At 57.6% G+C, this 23,478-nt stretch overlaps 2 protein-coding genes across 2 annotated transcripts; one reads left to right on the top strand and one right to left on the bottom strand.

Annotated features, from left to right (window-relative positions):
* The first annotated feature begins 530 nt into the window (after window positions 1-530).
* FIGNL2 (fidgetin like 2) lies at window positions 531-16,964 on the top strand. The gene is made up of 2 exons (XM_069879548.1): window positions 531-615; window positions 14,224-16,964. Exon 2 carries the CDS (start codon window positions 14,235-14,237, stop codon window positions 16,434-16,436), a length of 2,202 nt encoding a protein of 733 aa, XP_069735649.1. The 5' UTR covers window positions 531-615; window positions 14,224-14,234; the 3' UTR covers window positions 16,437-16,964.
* A 5,415-nt stretch (window positions 16,965-22,379) lies between these two features.
* TMDD1 (transmembrane and death domain 1) lies at window positions 22,380-23,084 on the bottom strand. Its single transcript, XM_069879432.1, has one exon. The coding sequence runs from the start codon at window positions 23,082-23,084 to the stop codon at window positions 22,380-22,382; it is 705 nt and encodes a 234-aa protein (XP_069735533.1).
* Between the last annotated feature and the right edge of the window lie 394 nt (window positions 23,085-23,478).

Below are 23,478 nucleotides of genomic sequence, written 5' to 3' on the forward strand. Positions count from 1 at the left end.
GTGCTGGGATGCTGGGGAGCAGGTATTGAGGTGCATGGGTGCCGGGCGTCGGGGTGCACATGTGCTTGGGATACTGGGGGTGGGAGTTCGGGGTGCATGGATGCAGAGGGTCGGGATGCAGGGGGTCGGGATGCAGGGGCTCGAGTTGCACGGGTGCAGGGGGTCGGGATGCAGGGGGTCGGAGTGCTGGGGTGCAGGGAGTCGGGATGCAGGGGCTCAGGGTACATGGATGCAGAGGCTCGGGATGCTGGGGTGCTGGGGGTCGGGATGCTGGGGCTCGGGATGCTGGGGTGCAGGGGCTCAGGGTGCTGGGGTGCCGGGTCTCGGGGTGCTGCGGCGCCGGCACCGCCCCCCTCCCCGCTGCCTTTGTGCCCGTCCCTCCCCTCCCCGGAGCCGCGGGTCCCCCGGCCCCTCTCGCCCCTCGGGCCGCCCCCTCCCGCTCCGCTCCTCCCCCCGCGGCTCGGGGGCGGGCGGTGGGCGGGGGGGGACGCGGATCCGGCCCCATCGGCCCCTTCCCCGCGCGGCCGCAGCCCCGCCGCCCGCGGGCCGCCCCGCATTGTCCGGCGGCAGCGCGAGGGACGCTGCGCCCCGCTCGGGCCCCGCCGGCATGAGGAGGTGAGCGGGGCGGGGGGCCGGGGGGCCCGGGGGGGGCCGGGGGGGCCGCGGGGGCCGCTCCCGCTCCGGGAGGAGGCGCCTCCCGAGTTTTGGGGAGAAAACGCACGGGTTACGGGCGCGGGGGGGGATGGGGCTGGCGGTAACCCAACCCCTCCCCCGGGATGGGGCATCCCCCTCGGTCTCTCCCCTCCCTCCCGTCCCCGAAAAGGGTTCAGGGAGCCCCGGGCAAACGTGCTCGTGACGTGAACCGCCCGACGGGGAGCTCCGGCGGCCGGAGGGGCGCACGGCGGGGGCAGCGTCCGACCACCCCCTTCCACCCCTCCTCTCCATCCATCCATGCATCCATCCATCCATCCATCCATCCCTGCATGCATCCATCCATCCATCCATCCATCCCTCTGTGCATCCACCCTTCCATCCATCCATCCATCCATCCATCCATCCATCCATCCCTCCCTCTGTGCATCCACCCTTACACCCACCCTTCCATCCACCAACCCTTGCATCCATCCATGCATCTATCCACCCTTCCTCCCATCCATCCATCCATCTGTGCATCCACCAACCTTTGCATCCACCCATGCATCCGTCCACCCTCCCATCCATCCATCCATCCGTCTATGGATCCACCCTTCCACCCACCACCCTTCCACCCACCCTTCCATCCATCCATCCATCCACCCACCCACCCACCCAGGAACAATGCATGCTCCCCTCGGCCGCTGTCGCACGTCAAGCGCGCGCTGGAGCGCTTGTCTTGAAAACAGTCGTGGTGTTGAGGAGCTGATGGCGATTTTTAATTAGGAGCTTTGCCTGAAAGGTCCTTTTTTTCTCCTTTCTAAGTGTGCTTTTTCCCCTTGGGGGACAAAAGGCGCTGGGGAAAAACCCAGACAGGTTATTAAATAGCTTTGTACTGTGCCTTCCAGTGTGAATTCTCCTGGATTTGGAGACACCATGTGTTGGTTTACATCATTCCTAGTTTCACAAAATTGACCGTTATCATTAGGTGGATCCCAGGTTTTGTGACAAATGGATTTCAATGGGCTAGATTGAATTCCAAAGAGAACTTGGGTGCGCGTGGTGGTTAAGTTGGATGCCTGCTCTCTGTGGAGGGTGCATGAGGACAATAATAAGGGCTCAGAATTGATGTCCTGAGTTGCCGGTGGCCGGGAGCTGCCTGGCTCGCTGCTGCCGGCGGTGACAGGGCGCTGGGTTGCCGTCCCCAGATGCCAGCGTGCGGCTCCGGCGCCTGTTTGTTCTTAGAGGTGGCTCTGAATTAAACATTTCTGCGGGGTCTGAGGCCCAGGAGTTGTTTATCACATTAAACATTTGTTTTAGCTCTTTTTAGCCAAAGTGTGTTGACATTTTCTCTTGGGGGACGGCGGGGGATAATGAATGGCACGTACTGTATTGTGTTCCTCGGAAAGCCGCGGGATCCTGCAATAACATAAACACCCAGGGCTGAATTCATCCCAGATCTGAGAGGAATGGGCCAGCTGTTTACATCAATGCCGCTCCGGAGCAGCATCTCACATTTCAAGTTTCTTATTGACGATGAAAACATCCGTATGAATCCTTCTCTGATATGGTTTTATTCCGTTGCCGGCAGCTGCAGTTTCACTCCCTGCTCCGTCTTTCAGTTGTGAGGCTTTCGGGGAGGAGAAGGCGTGAGCCGGGTGGGTTCTGGCCTCAGGAGGAGCGACCGCGGGCTCTCCCCGGTTCGGTGTCTCTGGGGCCGAGGGTTTCACAGCCGCCTTTGTTCTCCCACGGAGCCCCCGCCGCATTCTTCCCTTTTGCCATTATCATTTTGGTTAAACAGAAAGGCAAGTTGTGTACCATATGGATCATGTTAACAATTGCTTATCTGGAGATGGTGTTTTCTCCTCCCTCCCTTTCCCCCGGCCTTTTTCTCCCTCCTGAGCTCCGGCTCGGGGCTTTCACGGCACCTTGGGGTTGGCGGTGCCAGTGCGACGCAGTCCTGTAACCCAAACCTCCCCTCCTGCATCCCGCTGGAGTTAATTCCCCAAGGTAAAATACAGAATAAACGCTGAGAAATCTCCAAAGCAGCTTTCCCTGGATGCCCTGAAATACGGAGACCAGTTGTTGAAGAAACCAGCGTGTCTGTGTTCATAGATTCGTGCCTCTGGCCAGCGATGTTGCCTTTATTAGGTGAGGAGTTGATGGCCAGGGGATGATGAGGAGTGTAGTGAGAGGACGATGGGGAAATGGTTTTCAGCTGAAAGAGGGGAGATTGAGATGAGGTCTTAGGAAGAAATGTTTTGCTGTGAGGGTGGAGAGGCCCTGGCCCAGGTTCCCCATCCCTGGAGGGGTTCAAGGCCAGGCTGGATGGGGCTTGGAGCCCCTGATCCACTGGGAGGTGTCCCTGCCCATGGCCGGGGTGGGACTGGCTGGACCTTGAGGTCCCTTCCAACCCAAACCGTCCTATGATCCTGCTGCTGCTTTGCGTGGTTGTCCAGACTGATACAAGCAGGGGCTGTGGTTTTCCCAAATCCCTCTTCCAGGTGCTCCCAGGCTGGTATTGAGGCACCTCAGTAAGCGGGCTGAAAGTTTAGAGCCCTCATCCTGCATCCAGCCTCGGCTCCAGAGAACTCCAGTAGCTGCTGGAGAAAAAAAAGGCTGCTATTTTGGGTGCCCAAATACAGATTGGAGGGGCGAACCTTAGGCCAAGGGAGTGGCCATCGGGTCACTTCATCCACCTCCTCCTCCCCCGCGGAAAATGTAAACACAAAAGCCTCTGGGAACATTCGCTTCCAAAGCCGGTATCGAATCCTGCAGCAGCACTGGTGGATTAGAAGGAATGAAACGATTCTGCACGGCACATCGGCACCTCCGCCACGACGGCATCTCGAGCGTTGTTAAACAAATCCCTGGCAGGAGCCTGGAAGCGTGTGCTGTGTCACGCTGGCGTTTGTAGATGCCGCGGACTTAATTTGTATTAATTTATTCAGGTCCAGAGGAGGCCACGGAGATGATCCGAGGGCTGGAGAACCTCTGCTGTGAGGCCAGGCTGAGAGAGTTGGGGTTGTTCAGCCTGGAGAAGGCTCTGAGGAGATCTTAGAGCAGCTTCCAGGGCTGAAAGGGGCTCCAGGAAAGCTGGGGAGGGGCTCTGGAGCAGGGAGGGCAGGGTCTGAATGCAGGGGAAAGGTTTTGAGCTGAAAGAAGGGAGATTGAGATGCTCTGTCCCTGGGGGTGTTCAAGGCCAGGCTGGATGGGGCTTGGAGCCCCTGATCCAGTGGGAGGTGTCCCTGCCCATGGCAGGGGTGGAACTGGATGGGCTGTGAGGTCCCTTCCAACCCAAACCATTCCAGGATTCTATGATTCTATGATTTTTCTCACGGAGAAGCTTTTCCCAAGGAGGGAAATGCCATCTCCAGGTTGTTCTACAAATGGTCGCGTACATGCGTTTCTTCCCTTCTGTCCCTGCTCTTCTAAGGGTTCGGGATTCCTACACCTCCCTTCTTTCATCCCTGCAGCTGGAAGGGGATGGTTGTGCCTAGGGAAGGAGAAATCCCTCAACGCACAGTTTACGGCAGCAGATGTGGAAGCTCCAGATTTGAGTGAGGATTCCTAAAGGGAATTTCCCTGCAGGTGACATTAATGCATCCAGAGAAGCGATAGTGACCCTTGCACGACTCTGACCCTTGCATTTATGCCATTGCAAATACTTTTCAGTTGTATTTTTTGAGCTCCAGTGATTCTATGGCTGGAAGCAGAGCTTTGACGTTTGACAGGGGCCATTGGGGAGAATCGTTTTTGTCATCCCAGGGTAGATCTCCTCGCATCTGGCCAAATGTCAGCTGGAATTTTTCAGCGTGCAGGAAAGCTTGAGGCTCACGGCTCTGAGCGTCGCATTTGCTCGGCACGGTCCTTCCTCTGCTGCCTCCTCCAGCAGGCAGCCCCGGCTCAGGTGTTGGTGAGGCAGGTCCCTCTGTTGTGGCTTTTTAGCCAAATAAAGATGGTTTTCTTCCTTTTGGGGCATGGAGGGGCGTGCTGGGTAGTGCATGTGTTTAGGAACACAGTGACTCCCTTCTGCTGGCACTGGTGCTACTGGTGCTACCTGTGCTGGTGGCACTGGTGCTGCTGGTGCTTGGTCACCTGCTCGTGTCATCGTGCATCCAGCACTCTCGTCCCACAGGACACCTGAGCCAGCAGTGGTGCCCGGCTCCCTGTCCCCATCCCAGCTCCCCTGCAGCAAAGTTTATTTTGCTGCGTGACAAGGGTGTTGTAAAATCTCTCCCCTGGCCTTGTGGCCTTGTCATCAGCTGAAGTTAACGTTGGTTAAATTGTACAGATCACTAGCACAATTTTTCCTGCTGTGGTGATGCCTGGGATCGCTTATCAGCAGGTCCTGATCTTTATTGGGGCCCCAATAAACCCAGCCAAGGCCTCGCAGATGCTGCTGGCTTCGAGCTGAGAGCAGGGGAGGATGGAAATGAAGAGTTTTCTCCTTTAGCTCCGTTCTCCCGAGCACAGGCAGCTCAATTATGGAAAAATCGGCATGTTTGTTTAATTACAGCGACGCTGGCATGGTGTGCATTTGGCGGTGCCCTGGGCAGGATGCTGGGGTGCGCTGCCTGCTGTGGGATACTGGGATGCATTCCCATGCTCCGATGGTGGGATGTGCTCCCTGGTTGGGATGTGGTGCATTCCCAAGCTCAGATGCTCTCCCCACCCTGGGATACTGGGGTGTGCTCCCAAACACGATGCTCGGCTGACAGAGGTGTGATACCCAGGCGAGTGTTTTCCCTCAGAAGATAAAAGAGCCATTTTTTTCCCCTCCTTTTCCTCCAAGAAAGTGAAAACGAATGTCAAGACAAATTGCACTTTAACCCACACTTGTCTTGCCTACAAAAAAAAAGCTGAATAATAGCTCAATAAGTACCCCTTTCCCTGCCCCGGCCGCGCTCGGAAGAGGAGCCTGTTCCTCACAAAGAATTTGCTGTGTAAATAGATGAGAGGTGTGGCAGCACCGAGCTGGAGGGGACTCGTGGCATCAGAGGATGCTGGAACCCAGGTCCTCTTCCTGTGATTAATCTTCCTTGGCATTGCTTTCGGCCTCAAGAGCAGCAGGACCGGCTGCCGCGCGGCTTTGTTGGCTGCCTTGGCCGTGCTGCGGCGAGCGGATGCTCTTGTCGGAGGCCGTTTCTTGCCTTTGGAAAGAGTCTGAAGCACTTGACTCTGCTCCCTGTGTCCTGCTGGAAGGGGATAATGGGGCTGTAATTGATGGTGAGAGGACTAATGGCTGCAGAAATGTGTAATTAAAGGCCAGGGGTGACGTGCTGCGAGGCTGCACCGTGCACGGGAGGTTAGAGAGGTTGAGTGTGCTTTGAAGGGCTTGTCCTGCATGTCCTGCCTTGGGAGAGCAGGTCACCCTGCGCGGGGTGTCCCACACGCCTGGCACCTTCAACGTAAGAAGAAGGAACTGTTGGAACAGGTCCGGAGGAGGCCACAGGGATGATCTGAGGGCTGGAGAACCTCTGCTGTGAGGACAGGCTGAGAGAGTTGGGGTTGTTCAGCCTGGAGAAGAGAAGGCTCTGGGGAAACCTCAGAGTAGCTTCCAGTACAGAAAGAGGCTGCAGGAAAGCTGGGGTTGGAATTGGATGAGCTTTGGGGTCCCTTCCAACCCAAACCATCCCAGGATTCTGTGATTCTGTAATAATGAGATTTAAAACACACCTTTTGAAGCATTGATCCTGTTTTCCACCTTAAATGTTGTGGGTGCTTAGGGTCAAAGAGAGCGACATCCACGCAGCGCGACGCAGGGGCTCAGCCGCAGAGGCTGGCGGGCAGCACTCACAGAATCGAATACCTGCTACTATAAAGAGATTTCTGTTTGCATCTTAATCATCACTAACCCGAGCAGTGAGGCCGGACCCAGCCACGGCGCCGAAGCTGCCGGCTCTGCTGGGGCTGGGATCGTAGCGTGGCTGCTGATCAGCACGAGCCAGGTACACGCTCCAGAAATAACGTCATTATGGATCTGACCTTGGGCTGTTCATATCCTCCTCCTACAAGGTGATTACTTTTTAATGAGTGACTGCTGAAAAGGGAGGAAAATGAATTATTTCTGCCGTAGGATTAGCTCTAGGAGACCGAGGCGGCGCTGCCACGATCGATACGCTTGTACAGAGCCAGCCCGGCACCAAACTTCTCCCTGATTGCCCGGCAATACCTTCTGCCACTGTAATATCCTTTATTCTTTCTGAGCAGTAGCAGCTTGAAGTGTTTGCACCCTCTGCTGCGTAATGGTCATAGAATCGTGGAGTCGTTAAGGTTGGGGAAGCCCTTTAAGCTCTCCCAGTTCAACCACCAGCCCAACCCCACTGTGCCTGATAAACCATGTCCTGAAGTGCCACATCCACATGAATTTTGAACCTCTCCAGGGATGGGGACTCCACCACTGTCCTGGGCAGCCTCTGCTAGGGTTGACGGCTCTGTCAGGAAAGTCATTTTTCAAGATATCCAATCTAAACCGCCCCTTCCCGGCACAACTTGAGGCCGTTTCCTCTCATCCCATCGCTTGTTCCTTGGGAGAAGAGCCCAGCACCCACCTGGCTCCAACCTCCTTTCCGGGAGCTACAGAGAGCGACGAGCTCTCCCCTCAGCCCCCTCTTCTCCAGACTAAACAGCCCCAGGTCCCTCAGCCGCTCCTCTGAAGACTTGTTCTCCAGATAAATGATGTTTAACTATAATTGGCTTAATCGTAGCCGGGTATCTGTGCGAACTTCCCGGGTGCAGAAGGTGGGAGGCGTCGGGGCGGTGGGTCCATGTGTGGCTCACGGGTCCCCAGAGTCAAGCGTCCGTCCGTCCATCCCCCGGTGCAGGCGTGAGGCCGAGGGGACCCGTGGCCTCGGGCGTGGACGAGGGCAGTGGTGTCAGCAAAGAAAGCAGCCCCAAAAAAAGAGAACTTCTGGAAAATCCATTAGTGAATGGAGTTCGGGAGGGAGCTCGGCTTTTCAGGCTGCTGAGGCGGTGTTTGAAAAAAGAATCCGCGAGTCAAAAGGCTTGTGAAAACAAAAGCCACCGAGAGAGGCCTCCCCCAGCCCAGCTCCGGCCGGGGTGGCGAAGCTGCGGGTGCCGAGGGCGGGGAAGGTGCCCACAAGGCTTGGGGTCCCTCATCCCGCAGGGCGTGTGGCGGGGACGCATGGGGGTGGTGAGAAAGGAGATGCAGAAATGATGGAAAAGAGGAGGTTTTGCTCAATTCCCTGTGGAGCACGCTGCCCGGCAAGGCACCGAAGCGGAAAATACAACCGCGTTGCGCGGTGCTGGATAGGGCTGGGAGGCTCCTCAGAATTAGAGTTAATTAAGATTGATTCGTTCCGTGGAGGAGATGAGCTGGAGCGTTGCTGCTGCTGCTGCGGACAGGCTCTAGTGCACGGCACAAATTATCTCCCTGCTGCAGCCTGGTCCCCGCGTCCTCCACAGCCCCCAGCACTGACCCCGACCCAAGGCCAGATACTGGAGAAGATAGAGCAAGGGCTGGTGGCTCCTGCCTTGGCTTTTGCACCTGGCGGAGCTCATTGTTGGAGTTTTGTTTTGGAAAAAAAGTCCTGGGAGGAGAGGGCTTGGTCAAGGACTGGGGGTGCCCAGTCCCTGGGCCCCTTGCTGGTCTGCAAGAGCATCTCCTGCATTTGGTGACCTTCATCCAAGTGCCTGTGGGGAGATGAAATGTGATGGCAATGTTTTCTTCTTGGAAAATAAAAGTCATTGTGAATTGTTTTCAGCCTTCTGGGGTGTAGGTGGGTGTCAGGGTTTGTAGACACCCCCCCCCAGCACCTGCACAGCATGCACGGTGGTGGGTGTGGATCAGACCACGGTTCTCCAGGGTGGAGCAGTGCTCCAGCAGCCGGGCTCAGTGTCTGTCCCTGAAATGCTTTGGCTTCGCTTCTTCTCATTCCATCGTAGTGCAGATCCCAGAGGCTCCATCCTCCAGGTGTCCCACCACTGCTGACATCCCCCTGCGTGGTAGCACAGGCGCTAGCTGGGGTCTGGTGGGGTCCATCAGGAGAGCACGGTCCCCGAGATCCTCCTTCTGCAGGTCCAGGTGGGTCCAGTGGGGAAAGTGCTGAGTCCTGATGGTTTCCAACAAGTGGTTTTGAATAGAGTGAGGTCAGGACAAGAAGTTTTTCAGAGCAGCTTCTGTCTGTTTGCTGATATCATGTCCTTTGCTAAGTAGCTTCTGTAGGAGAAGAGCTGGAGCTGGTATAAAAATGCCTTTAAACTATTTCTCTACATCCCTCTATAGACCACGCGATTTGCATACACACAGCTGGAATGTCCTCAGGTGTTTTCCTGTGGAATGTTTCCAGGTGGGCTTGAGGAGGTGATCATAGAATCATGGAATGGTTTGGGTGGGAAGAGACCTTAAAGCCCACCTAATTCCACCCCCTGCCGTGGGCAGGGACACCTCCCACTGGATCAGGGGCTCAAAGCTGCATCCAACCTGGCCTTGAACCCCTTCAGGGATGGGGCAGCCACAGCTTGATGAGGGGCCACGGTCACATCCATGCCAAGCACAGACTTACAGCCCAGGTAGGAGAAGCAACATCCTCACTTCACCGTGTCCTCCATCATTGCTGTGGGTTGGGAGAAGAAGCAGGAGGCAAAGTCCAGTGTCAGCCTGGGGTGGTGGGACCAGGAGCTTTGAGGAACGCTCACCACCCTTTCTGTCTTGGCTGCTGTAACGCACATTGCCTGTAAATTTGGTCCATTTGATTTCCTGACCTTTTTATGAGGCCACGTCTGTTTGGGGAAATGGTTCTGCTGAATAGAAATGGATTTTCCTCTCTAACGTAATGCTCCAAAAGTGGACCGGGTCCAACCCCAGGTCCAGGGGAGCATCACCTACCTCAACATTTGTAATATCCAGCTTTTTTTTGCCCTACCCCACCGTTTCCCAGGGCCACGCGGTGGCTACGGTTTCCTCGCGGTGGCATTTAGCAGCGAGTTTCTCCTCGCACCGTGACAGATGGGTGATGCTCAGCTGCTGCCAGGCTGAGTAGATCCATATTAATTTTTCATCTGCCGGCCGAGTGCTGGAGCAGCACAGATGGGCGATGGCCCGTTGGTCACTCCCGGTTCGTGCTGGTGTCCAGCTGCTCTGCACTTGATATATGAGCGGACGGAGCGGACGTTGGAGCCTTCGGCTCACGCTGGCCGGGGCTGAGCCCATTTTTCCTGGGGGTGGGGAGAGGGCACGGTGGGGAGTTAGCCTAAATCCTTTTAACATATGTACATTGACCCTGCTCTGATTGCAACACCATCCTTCGCTTTGTCGGCCCCGGTTAGGAGGGGACGGGGAATGTGGCTCACAAAGAAATGCTGCTCCCTCCGTGGATTTGCCAAACAACCCAAATTTGCCTTGGAAAAAGCTCAATGTTTGCGCTGCGGCAGCGTGCCAAGAAATGGGCTGCACAGCCTGGGCGTGCGGGGAAGGGCTGGGGGATTTAAAGAGCTCGCCCTATGCAAATGCTCCCAAGTTCTTGGGTTCTGTTACGGCTTTGTGCTCTTCTTGCCCTGGTCCTGGCTTTGGGACTGACTCTGCCGCTGGTGTAAATTGCTGCCAGGCTGTTTGTCCTATTCTGGCCCTGCCGGTGCAGGGATTTATTCGAGATGAGCCGTATTTGGCTTAAACGTGTGCATCAACGTGCAGAAGCGTTGCCATAATCTACAGCATTAATGCAAAAGCATTTCAGAAACATCACCATGACCCATAGGTCCGTGGTGAGTGCAAGTGGAGCATCTGCAGGGGTTGTAATTCTGATTTATAGTGGTGATTTGACTTGTGATAATGCTGTCGCACTTTGCCTACGCTGTTCTTAAGAGGCAGGGATGAACCCCGGCCCAGGGCGAGCTCCTGGCAGCAGAAGCTGAACCGATCATCAGGAAATACCTCATTAAAACAGAAAAAAATCATTCCCCTGCCTCCTGTTCACTGAGTGGACTCGGGAGAGTCTCTTTTCTCTTGTCCTGCAATTTTTTCCCCCCCCCGGCTTGCCTTTAGCCTTGATAACATCCCTGCTGCTGCTTCAAGACCTGGAGCATCTCCGCATGCATGCGGGCACCTCTTGGTGGCGTGAAACCAGGTGCAGCAGCAAAGCTTCGGTGCAGGAGTTGCATCGATGTGAGGCCGCATTGCTGCTGTGGGTGCTGAGTCCAGGTCCTTGTCTGGAGCCACCAGCAGGAGCTGGTGGCAAAACTCAACACGGAAGATCCATCGTGTACAACATCCCTGATACCAATAGGGCTTCAAAGGGTTGGGAACACCAAGAGACAGCTGGGATATGGAACGGGTCTCCCAGCATCCTGGTTTGCTCCCTCTGGGTCCAAAGTTTGCACATCAGAGCTTACCTGGGAACTCAGGTAAGCCTGTAAGCAGGACGGGCTCTCCCGTGGGGAGATTGCAGGGGTAATGCAAGTGCTTGATGTCTTCTGAAAAAAGCATAAATCCTCCAAGCTGGCAGCTCTGCAGAAAAAGGAGCCGTTAGCATTTAAACCAGTGGTGATAGGAGTAAAGCATCACTGGGACGGCTCATCAGCTCATTCCTGCACCAGGAGCCTGAGGGTGGCATCCTGAGGGTGGCATCTTCTACTCCTTCCCAAGGGCTGGGGTGCTTCTGCAGAGCAGCAGGGGCTGCCCAGGGAGATGTTGAGCCACATCCAGCTCTTGTACTGGCAGGCTGCAGCTCCCTCTGAGGTGACCTTTGGAGCTGGTCCCTCTTCCCTGGGCGCAGGTGCTTGGGAGAGTTTGGTTGGATTTAAACCTGGATTTCGTGCATCCTCAGCTTGAACATGTTTGCTCTTGCACGCTCCCTCTCCTTCTTTGCCTTCCAAACCTATTTGAACACTTTCCTGATCCCTCTGGGGACGCCGGGTTGCTGCAGCCGTCAGTACATGCTGCTTGTGGGTCACCTCTGGACTCGCCTGCGTAGAATTAGCCGTGGAGTTTTATGCATGAGCATTAGTGATGGGTTCATGTAAGCGTGGCTGGGACAGGAGCATCTAAAATACATGTATGTGCGTGCATACGTGGTGTGCTCTGCATCCTCAGCGCTGGCCGTGGGTGCGTGTCCGTGTGGTTGGGACACGAGCATCCAAAACACGTGTGCATACATGGTGCGCTCTGCGTCCCAGGGCTGTGGACGAGCGACGTGCTCCAACAAAGGCGGCCAGTGCCAGGACGCCGCTCGGGGCTGCGCTTGAAATCCCTTGGCAGGAGCTTTTTCCCGGGGGAACGTCAGCGGGAGGGAGCGCACCCCATCCCCAACGCGGAGCCGTTGGACACCCTCGGCGGAGCGCCCCGCTAAAAAGCCCCCGAACAAAAGCCCAGTTCAGAGTCGCTGCTGAATAGATTAACAAGATTTCCATAATTAGGGCGGGCGGGAACAATAGGATTCTCCCCTGCCCAGCCCCCCCCGGCCGCCTTTGTCTTGCGCTGCGGATAATGGGCAGCAGCGAGGGTGGGAACCGGCCTGGCCATTTGGTCACTGGACAGTAATTTTCTCACACTGCCAAGGGGAGCATTGAAACATCTGTCCCGCTCCGCCGCCTCATTCATGTCCCATTTCAAACCCCTGACAACTTCTCCCTGCCTGCTGGCCCTCCCCCTCCGCCTGGTTTTCCAGGGTGCGACTGGGCTTTCCGGGAGTTTCGGCTTTTCGTCTTCCCCAACGCGTCTCGTCGTTAAAGGCTGGGATGGAGGCACGTTTGCTTCTCCGTCCTTCTGCGCTTGAGTTTGCTGTGGTGGCAGGAGCTCTTGCAGGCTCCCAGAAAAGCCATTCCCAGCCCTGTGCTTGTTTTGTAGGCGCCAGTTTTCAGCTGGCGTTGGAGCAGAGGGGATCAGGGGTTGGTGTTGATCCTAACTACGGGAAAGAGCTGGGCGCTCCTTGGAGAAATGACCGTTTGTGGCTGTCCTCGGGCTGTGTTGTCCCTGGAAATCAAGCTGCTCTATTGCAGAAGGCAGCTGTAGAGCTGCTTGGGCTCTGGGCTGCCAGCCTCCTATCTCCATCAGGGGGTGGGTGAGGGTCTCTGTGCCACCGCCAAGGGCAGCTCCAGAAGAAACAGCCTGGAAATGCTGCCAGGATTTGCTGGTTGTGGTGGTGGCAACTCGTTCCCACCGCGCCAAGCCCAGTGCTGTGGTGGATGCTGGAGCAATTGGCCACCCCCGGGCACTTCCCAAACCCCTTTGCTCCTCCCTGAGCTCCTTGTGGTTTGGGGGGACAGAAGCTGCCGCGCTGCACATCACCCACCGTGGCCTGATGCTCTGAGCAAGGGTGGAAACTCCTGGTGGTTTAGTGCCTTCAAAAAAGAGAAAGTCTTATTCCTTGTGGAGTCATCCCCACCCATTAAGAGATTCTCAATGCCTTTTGCTCTCCAGCAGGGAAGGGTCCCCTCTGCCCCTCTGTGTCTCAGGGAAGGGTTTGTTTCAGGAGCAGGGGTCTCAGGGAAGGTTTTGCTTCGGGAGCAGGGGTTTCGTGGGCAGTGTTGTCCTTTGTGTCCATTAAAAAAGGCCCTTTTCCCGCAGGCACTCGGGGCTGGCTCTGCCGGGCGCTGATCTATCAGAAGCACTTTAATAATGGCCAGTAAATGCAGGGAGGATGCCGGATAAAGCCCCGCAAAGCTGCCATTTAAATCCTCTTGTGTAAGTTTGATATCCAAAGTGGAAGTACAAATGCCATATAAGTCAATTAAAGCATTAAGTAATCTAATTGTGCGGTGGTCACAAAGTGGCTTAAAGGCTGAGAGAGGCGAGGGAATGGTGCGCGAGGTCCCCTCCTGGTTCCTGCTTTCGCCGTCCCCCGAGGCGCCAGGCAAAGAGCAGGGGGGACCCGCGCTGGGGGGGTGATGGGGGCACTGCCACCCCCTTTTGCAGGCACTCAAGGGCCACCTGGTACTTGGGGCTGGAGAAAGAAAAGGTGGCACCGACCTCTGCACCCTGGTGATGTGGAGCCGTTGTGGGGGACGGTGCCGCAGGGTTGGTGGGTCCCTGGACGTGCTCCAGGACCTCAATGTCCTTTTTGGAGTGAGGGGCCCAAAACTGAACCAAGGATTCGAGGTGTGGAGCTGCTTCCCTCGTGAAGGTGTTTGTGTGCACAATGCAGCTCCTATTTCCCCTGCCACCTGGCTACACGCTGTTCATCTGGTATTCATATTTTATGCATTATAATTGTAGTATTATAATTACACTTTGCTCCAGGTGGGGCATCTCAAGGCAGGGTGCTCAGCACCGCGGCACTGCCAGCAGCACCGGGGGCTGCACCGGTCCCGTCTCCTTGGCTTTGCCATGGTTTGGTAACCTGGATATTCGATTCTGTTGGGTGATGTGACCATCAAAACTTGAGCTGGCTGGGTTCTACAAAGTGCTGACAGTTACTGTTGCTGGGGGACGTTTGCCCTGGTGGTGGCTGGGGGTGGGTTGTGTGGGAAATGTACAGTGTGGGCATGACTGAGAGCAGGAGTTTGTGGTCACGAGGTGCAAGGTGGTCCAGGAGGACAGGGCAGCGCGGTGGTTTTTGGAGATGTTCAACGCAGAGAGGCGCTCGTCCCTGTTTTGCCGGTCTCACCCTGTGCTGTCCTGCCCCTCTCCAGGTCTGTTGAAGATGCACTGGTCACCAGAGCATGCCCAGTCCCTGAACCAGTGGCCGGAGCAGCACCTCGACGTCTCCTCCACCACCTCCTCGCCAGCCCACAAGTCCGACCTCTACCCCAGCACTCGCCAGCGCTTCAACTACGCCTGGGCCAACGACGACATTTCCGCTCTCACGGCCTCCAACCTCCTCAAGAGGTACGCCGAGAAGTACTCGGGGGTGCTGGACACGTCCTACGAGCGCTCGGCGCTGAGCAGCTACGGGGATGGAGCCTTCGGGCCGGTTAACGGGCAGAAAGGGGACGGGGAGCCCTGGCCGGTGGCGCACGGCTCCGACGGCACCTACCCGCTGACCCCCATCCACGATGGCCTCGCCAGCGCCAAGGGGGTGGTGCCGCCCGCCGTGCCCCCCAGCGGCGGGGCCATCGGGCTCGGGGGCTCCCCGGTGGTGTCCGCCAACCTCGCCGACCCCATGTACCCCGGGAATTCCTGCGGAGGAGCCGCCACCGGCTCCGGCGGGCTCGGGTCATCTCAGGAGTACCCCTCGGGCTACGGCGGCACCTACTTGCCCTCTGGCTACTGCACCCAGCCGGCGGCCGCGCTCCCTCCGCCTCACCCCCCTGCCCTCCACGGCTCAGGGCTCCTGCAGCCCCCGCACCCCTCGTCCGCGCTGGTGCCGGGCTACGGCTCCTCCGGCCCCATGTACAACTACACCGCCGGCAGCTACGCGCCGCAGCCGGGCTACGGGACCATCCACGCGCCCCATCCCTCTGCCTCCTACCTGCCCTCCGGCATCGCGGCGCCCACCCCCATCCCAGCCCCGCCGCCCGCCGCCCGCCCGCCTGGCGTCCCCGGCTACGGCTACCAGGGTGCCGGGTTGACCCCCCTGGCCGTGCCGCCCCTCGGCACCGAGGCGTCGGGCGCTCTGAAGAGGAAGGCGTTCGACATCTCTGGCGGGGAGGACGAGGGGGAGGGCAGGTATAGGAAATACAGCTATGAGCAACCAAAGTCCCCCTACCCCATGTCGGACAACGGCGAGTGCCGGGGCAACGGGTTTGTGAGCAACGCCGAGTCCCCCCAGGTGGCCTTCAAGCCTGGGAAGCAGCCGGCGGGAGCCGGGAACGCCGAGGAGCACGCCGGCAAGTACGGAGGGCAGACGATGAAGAGTATGGTCTCACCGCCCTACGGTGCCGGGGATGCTCCACTGCGGCCGACGGAGCCTTTTGAGAAGTTCAGCCCCCCCCTTGCCAATGGGGAGCGGGCGGCCGAGCCAGGACCCCCCTTCCCGCTGCGGCTGCCCCCCAAAGCACTGGTCTTCGGCAACCCGCCGATGGAGGAGCAACCCAAGAACGTCGATCCCTTGGTCTTGGAGCTGGTGAACAGCAAGATCGTGGAGCGGGGGCCTCCCGTGCAGTGGACAGACATCGCCGGGCAGGTGTCCGTGAAGGCCACCATCGAGGAGGAGTTGGTGTGGCCCATCCTGCGTCCCGGCGCCTACACTGGGGTGAGCCGACCGCCCCGAACCATCCTGCTGTTCGGTCCCCGTGGCACGGGGAAGACCCTGCTGAGCCGGTGCATCTCCACCCAGCTGGGCTCCACCTTGCTGAAGCTCAGCGGGGCGACCCTGCTCTCCACCTGGAAAGCTGAAGCCGAGAAGATCCTGCAGACCGTCTTCTTCGTGGCCAGCTGCCGGCAGCCCGCGGTGGTGCTCATCACCGAGACCGAGTCCTTGCTGGCAGCCCGGGCTGGTGAGGACGGCAGCCAAGCGAGCAACCTCAAGTCCCAGCTTCTCTCCTACCTGGACAACGTGGCTACCTCATCCGAGCAGAACGTGGTTGTCATCGGCACCACCTCCCGGCCCGGCAGCATGGATGAAGCTTCCCACCGGCGCTTCGCCAAGCGGTTCTACATCTCCCCGCCGGACAGCATCGCGCGGCGGCAGATCCTCCATCACGCCCTGGCCCAGCAGAGCTCCTGCCTTAGCGAGCGGGAGATGGCTTCCCTGGTGCAGCACACGGAGAGCTTCTCGGGCAGCGAGCTGCTCCAGCTCTGCCAGCACGCCGGGACCACCACGCTGCACGGTTTGCCGGGCCAGATCCAACCCACCTCCTACCAGGACTTTGAGAAGGCGTTCTGCAAGGTCAGCCCTGCCACCTCCCAGAAGGAGCTGGACTTGTTCCTGGAGTGGGATAAGATGTACGGCACCAGGCACTGACGGCGCGGCATCGGGGGGGCCGGGGGCGTGGGGACAGACCCTTTGCCCCAGCCCTGCTTTTGGGGAGGGCGTCCTCACCTCGTGGGATCCTCCAAGCCCCATCCAACCTGGTCTTGGACCCCTCCAGGGATGGGGCAGCAACCGCTTCTCTGGGCAGCCTGGGCCAGTGCCTCCCCACCCTCATCATGAGCAATTTCTTCCTAATATTTCATCTGATAGATATTAGGAATAATAGGATGTAATAATATCATGAATGCGGGGTTTGGAGGGGCCAGGTTGGGGGCTGCAGGGGCTTTGCTTCTCTAGCAGGGCTGGGCACCATCCAGCCGCTCAGGAGACCCTGGACAGCCCTGTCCACACGCGCCGTCCTCTTCTTCACCATTCTGGACTCCACTGGGCTTTCCTCTCCTCGGCAGCCGTCGCCCACTGAACTCAGGATCACCTATTTATTATTCTCCCGTTCATCCATCCCTGGACCAGCGATGTGGGGCCGGTGGCACCTCGGGATCCGCCTTTCGGACGCACGAGCCTCCCTCCCCCTGCCCCCCCCCCCCCCCGGCTCCCCAGGGGCTCAATTATCCTTATTTTTTAATTGCTTTTATTGTTCTGAACAGAAATACCTCGAGCGCCTTCAGAGCAAGGCAGCCCCTCGCAGCCCGGGGGCGATGGCCTCGATGGGGAAGGGAGGGGAATGGGATGAGGGGGGAACCCAAAACCAGGGCGTTTTGCAGTAAAACGCTGTAGATTGTTGAAGATACTAGACTTGGTTCTTTTATTTTTGTAAGGTATGTAGTATTTTTTTTTGTTGTTTTCTTTTTAACTACTCAGGAAAAGAATTACCTCAGAAAAAAAAAAGAAAAAGAATGTGTTTCTAAAAACTCTTCTCTCAGAAAAAAGGAAAAAAAAAGAGATTTTTAAGAGTTTTTCAGACCTACGACAAAGCTGCTTCGTGCATTCGCTTCCAAAGGGGGTGGAGGAAGAGAGGAAAGGAACAAAACTTGAAGCTGTTACAAAGATGAAAGTTGAATGTATTTTGGGTGCTTTTTCACATGTATTATGCCATAATTTTATTTTAAGATGGGTTGTTTGGTTGTTTTTTTTTCAAACATTGTTATTGTAGCGTTTGGTGGAGTAACGTGTCTGCAGCGGGAAGAGTGGTAGAGCCGTAGGTTGGACGCTGTCGCCAGCACCACTTTTTGCATCAGGTTGGGGCTGTTATAGAATCGCAGAACGGTTTGGGTTGGAAGGGACCTCAAAGCCCATCCAGATCTGCCCCTCCACGGGCAGGGACACCTCCCACCGCATCAGGGGCTCCAAGCCCCATCCAGCCTGGCCTTGAACCCCTCCAGGGAAGGGGCAGCCACCCCTGCTCTGGGCAACCTGGGCCAGGGCCTCCCCACCCTCATCATGAAGAATTTCTTCCTAATGTCTAATCTAAGCCTTCCTCCTCCAATTTAAAGGCATTCCCCCTCTTCCTATCACTCCGTTCCCTTCTAAAAAGTCCCTCCCCAGCTCTCCTGGAGCCCCTTTCCGCACTGGAGGCTGATCTAAGGTCTCCCCAGAGCCTTCTCTTCTCCAGGCTGACGAACCCCAACTCTCCCAGCCTGTCCTCAGAGCAGAGGGGCTCCAGGCCTTGGATCATCTCCACGGCCTCTGGATCCATTCCAGCAGTTCCATCTCCTTCTGATGTTGAGGATTCCAGAACTGGACGCAGGGCTCCAGATGAGGTCTCACGAGGTTCTCATCCATCAGCACCCCAAGTCCTTCTCTACATGGCTGCTCTCAATCCCATCGTCCTTCATCCTGTACTGAAACCACACTATCTGATAGCTGATCAATATGTATTTGCTATATCACAGAAGCTCATCCCTCCAGCCCCCCTGCAGGAGCAGGGACGTTTTCAACCAGATCAGGTTGCTCAGAGCCCCAACCAACCTGACTTTGAATGTTTCCAGGGAGGGGACGATCCTCCAGCATCTCCTGCTGCATCCCAGGTCCCCCCCACCTCACGTTAGGACTTTTGGGGGTGTCCAGGCTTACTGGAGTTGGGGTTTTTTTCCCCAATCAAAGAAAATATTCATTTTTATTTGTATTTTTTCAGAGCTTTACCTCATACCAGGGGTGGGGGGCAGTAGCTCTAGGGTCACCCACCAGCCGCTGCTCAGACCCCCCCAACCTCAGGGTCTGCACACGCAGAGGACACGCGAGCTCCCTCCCTCCCCCAGTCTGCCAATTTGGGGCAATTTACCCCGTTTTTCCACAGTTGCCTGCGTGCAAAGGGCATTACGGGGGGCAGATGCCCCTCTCCCTCCTTCCAAAAAGTGGTGCTGGGGTCCTGAAGCCTTTTTATTATTAATATTATTATTATTATCCTATTTGACTTTGTACACTCTCTGTAACCATTTCTACCTCATTTTGCAACGTATTTGTACATGAAAGTATTTAATTCATGGCTTATTAATGTCGGAGAGAGAGAAATGCTTTAGAGCTGCAATGGTCTACCTCAAGAAATGCTGTATTTTAAAAAAAAGAAAAGTATTACACAGTATTAAAGAGATTACCTGAAATCCACCCTGCCTGCACCCAGCGCTGACCCCCCCTCCCTGATTTTACAACCCTGGGGGGGCTGGAACGAAGATGGGGGGCACAGGGCGAGGGTGTGAGGAGAGGGAAGAGCCTCAGCCCCCTCTCCTCACCCCATTAGGGGTGATGGGGGGTGTCTAGGTGAGCCCCCCTCCTCGTTAGAGGTGTTTGGGGGGGGGGGTCTGGGAGTGGTTCCCCTCATTAAGGGTATTAGGGGTGTGTGGGTGAGCCCTCCTCCTCATTAAAGGTGTTGGAGGGGGGGTCTGGTTCTCCTCATTAAGGGTGTTTGGGGGGGTCAGGGTGTTGCCCCCACCCCCCATTACAGGTGATGGGGTGTCCAGGTGTGTTGCCCCTCACTAGGGATGCTGGGAGGTCCATTGGGTGATGGGAGGTCCAGCTGGGTTCCATCTCCTCGTTAGGGACGTTGGGTGTGTCCTGCTCATTAAGGCTGTTTGAGGGGGGTCCAGGTGGGCCCCTCCCCTCAATAGGGGCAGCTCCCAGGTAGGAATGGGCTGGGCTGGGCTGGGCTGGGCTGGGAGCAGGGTGGCTGTGGTGGGAGCTGTGACCTTAGCATTGCCGTAAGTACGCGATGGGGGGTCCCTGCTGATGCCCAGGAATCCTCGGCCCCGAGCTCCGGGCGGCAGCTCTGCTGCAGGGATGGATTTTTTTGCCCTTTGCTGCTGTAATTCATAGAATAGTTTGGGTTGGAAAGGACCTTAAAGACCATCCAGTTCCATGGCAACCCACTAGATCAGGCTGCCCCTAAGCCCTTCCAACCTGGCCTGGAACCCCTCCAGGGATGGGGCACCCACCCCTGGGCCAGGGCCTCCCCACCCTCATTGAGAAGAATTTCCTCCTTATGTCTAGTCTAAATCTGCCCCTCTCCAATTTATACCCAGGAATAACGATGACAATCAGTGGGGCGTCGTCAGGGTGTTTCTGTGGGCTGGGGGGCAAGGAATGGGGTGCCATCCCCACCGGGGGACGTGGTGGCATCCCCGGCTGGGGACCAGGAGGTGCCCGGAGCCTTTGTGCCGGCGCATCCAGCACAATGCAGCAGCTCTGGCCTTTTATTGGGACCCCCTGAGGTTACCACGCTATGAATAAATTACTTGGTGGCTGGGCTGCAGAGTCATGAGCCGGAAAAATAGGAGGAAGGCTCCCTCCTCCTCTTCTTCCTCCTCCAGCAAAGGGAGGCTGGGCTCCTCTCCACCTGTGCCAAGGATGCTGAGCACATCCCTGCTCCCAAGCCTCGCAGACGTTGTTTGTGCCTTCGTTTTGTCTGGGTTGAGGGTTGGGGTTCACCTCAGGTGTCGACCAGGGTGGCACCAGGCCAGTCTGGGCTTTCAGAGGGACCTCCCAGCTCAGCTGTGGTTGGTTTCTTTGCCAAGCCCAGCAGTAGCCGGCACAGGGTCCCAATCCATAAGCAGAAAGATAGGGAGACATGGATGGAGAACCCCTCCTGAGCCAATTATCCCGCCTGGGGTAACAACATCCAGCCACGCTCTGCCGACCCCATCCTGGGAAAACCCAGGCTTGGCCAGGGTGCTCCAAGTCGGGATGTGCTGGCGCCGAGGCAGAAGCTTCCCAGCATCTCAGGTTGTTCAGGTGAATTTGTGGCTGGACTCTGACCTGCTGGAGGCTCATTCCACCAAATTCATGAAACCCGCCTGCTCTTCCCAAACCCAGGCCAAGTCCCGCACAGGCTAACGGCTCCGGCATTCCTGGAATTCCTCCCCAGCCGGGCCACATGTGCTGCTCTCCTGCCTCCTCTTCGGCTGGACAGTGGGACACACACAGGGCTTTCCTCCTGCCCCATCGGTCTGGTGGATCTGCCCTGGCTTGTGTTTCCATCCCAGAGAGACATGGATGGCTTTGGCTCCTCCTTGGTCTCCCTCAGCCGAGCGCGGTGATGATACCACCTGAACCGATATCACCAGAACCTCCCGAGAGGCTCTCCTGAATCTTTTGGCAGCGAGGATGTGGAAGGGCACCTCCAGGGGCTTGATCCAAGCCAGGATGCTGGCGGCTTCCTTGGCCCCCTGGGCCACTGCTGGCTCGTGTTCTGCTGCTGAGTGGAGACAGAGCTGGGGCTGAGACCTTGGCACAAGGGCCGTGGATCCATCCTTACTCCAGCAAGGTGGCTGCAGCAGGAGGTGTTTTGCTTGGTGGGTTTGGGGCTCTGTTTGCCCAGTTTCCCATGTTTTCCTTATTTATTCTCTCAAAAGAGCCGTACGGGTCCCTTCCCTCCATCCCCATGGACCATCCTGGGGAGGGGGGATGTTGTGGAGCTGCTGCACCTTGGCTTTCCACCCCCTCAAATCAGCAGCATCTGCAAATCCTCATGGCAAGATGAGCCCCTTGGCCTCCGGCACGGCCAGCAGCTCTGGGGCTTGAAGGGTGGAGGATGCTCGGAAGGGTCAAATGTTTCCTGGAGCTGAGAGAGGCAGGAGTTGATGACAAATGATGGAGCCCCTTAAGTTAAGCCCAGGCAAACCTCCAGCGGGTGTTGGTGGGGAGGTGGCGCGGCTGCATTGCCACCTCGTGGTTATGGGCTCCTGGCCCCATCCCAGAGCTAAACCACCTCAACTCAACTCCACTCCTTTGATTTGGGCTGAACTCGCAGGTTCCTGGCAAGGAGTGTGGGGGCTCCGTCCCTGCTCCTTGTGGAGGGAAAGGAGCTTCTCCCTCTGCCTTGGGGCCTTCCAGAGGTGAAGGAGGGTGGTAGAAACATCCCAGGGAAGCAATGACCATCTCCTACCCCTGCTCTTGCACCTCCAGGGATGGGGCGGCCCATGGATTTTAGTTGCACCAAACCTGCACTGGGAGAGAGAGCAGGAAGGGAGCGAAGCCCCCAGATCATCAGCAGCTCAGGTGGCCGCAGCTCCGGGCACCCAAGATGACTCCAGGCAGCACAAAACTCCTCTACCGCAAGAGCAACCAGGCTGCTGGTGTTGTAATTAACCTCTCTGTGAGAATAATTAACACCAGGTGCTGGTGTTATAGCACAATAACCCAGCTGAGAGGGCTCGTGGCCTTGCTGGCTGTGGGGGCTGGGAGGTGGGGAGCCCCCGTGCTGGGCTGCGCGGCTGCAGGGAGGACCTGGTCAAGGCTGCTCTGCCCGCTCCCTCCCTGCTGTCACGTCCAGTGATAACTGGGGTCACCTCCAGCCCAGCCGAGGGTGATGGTGGTGACTGACCCATCCCTGGATGCTCCAGCAGGACCCAAGCCAAGACTGAGACCCTCCCTGTCCAGAAGAACGAGCAGGGTTGGTCTCTGAAACACCACAAGGCTTTATTTGGTCTCATTTTCCCTCCAACAGCTTCTGGGAGCTGCTCCAGTTTGGGTGACGTCCCAGTTTCAGGTGGTGTCCATGCCCACCGCCCAGCGGCAGGAGTACGCGGCGGCCACGAAGAAGAGGATGGAGGCGAGGAAGCCCCCCAGGATGCCCGAGACCACAGGGCCGACCCAGCCCAGGAGGCTGCGGGTGTACGGGGGTGGTGGGCGCCTCTCGAAGCGCAGGTCGCCCAGGTCCCCGTCCGGGGCTCTCCTGCCTCGCGCCCTGGCGAGCCGCTCGCCCTCCAGCAGCAGGGAGGAGCTGAGGTGCTGCCCGCTGCGGCCGTACCCCTGCACGTTCCTCCGCAGCTCCAGGGTCCGGTCCTGGTTCAGGTTCTTCCCCAGCTCATGGGCGATGTCGAGGCGTCCAATTCGGCGCAGGGTTCGGATCAGCCGGTCCCAGGTCGCCACCTCTCCTGCCGTCCTCAGCCAGTACCGTAGGGCATCCGAGCATCCCATGGGGCTGCGGACATGCCGCTGGTGGTGGGGATGGATGGGATTGTTCTCCTCAGAAAGCTTCTCCAGCTCGTGTTCCTCCAGGTCCTTGTCAGGTTCCACCAGCTGCTGCTGGAGCTGGCGGCACTCGGAGGGCGACAGCAGCTCAGCGATGCGGCTCATGGTGTGGAGGCCGACGCTGGCCGCCACCGTGTCCTCGCACCAGCCGCCCGCCACCAGCAAGAGCAGGATGAGTCCCACAGGTTCCAGCCCGGCTTGCATGCTCCTCAGCATCAAGGTGGCCCAGGAGTGCAGACCTGCCCCCTCCCACCCCGACTGACCTCACAAACCAGCGGTTTCTAGCGACGTCTCCCCCGGTGCGTTGTCCCCTGTCCACGCTGCTGTGCCCCAGCTCAGCCCCTCCAGCCTGGCCTCGCTCCCAGCACTGAGAGGACAAGGGGGACGGCTTTAAATTAGAAGGGGGAAGATTTAGACTAGACGTTAGGAAGAAATTCTTCATGGGGAAGGTGGCGAGACACTGGCACGTGCTGCCCCTTCCCTGGAGGGTTCAAGGCCAGGCTGGATGGGGCTTGGAGCCCCTGATCCAGGGGGAGGTGTCCCTGCCCGTGGCAGAGGGTGGCACTGGACGATCTTTAAGGTCCCTTCCAACCCAAACTAGTCCATGATT

The sequence above is a fragment of the Phaenicophaeus curvirostris genome, chromosome 38, assembly GCF_032191515.1.
Source record: "Phaenicophaeus curvirostris isolate KB17595 chromosome 38, BPBGC_Pcur_1.0, whole genome shotgun sequence".
Taxonomy (NCBI): Eukaryota; Metazoa; Chordata; class Aves; order Cuculiformes; family Cuculidae; genus Phaenicophaeus; species Phaenicophaeus curvirostris.

Bases quoted from the DNA above. Each gene is read 5' to 3' on its own strand.
- TMDD1 (XM_069879432.1), bottom strand. From the start codon at position 23,084: ATGCTGAGGAGCATGCAAGCCGGGCTGGAACCTGTGGGACTCATCCTG.
- FIGNL2 (XM_069879548.1), top strand. From the start codon at position 14,235: ATGCACTGGTCACCAGAGCATGCCCAGTCCCTGAACCAGTGGCCGGAG.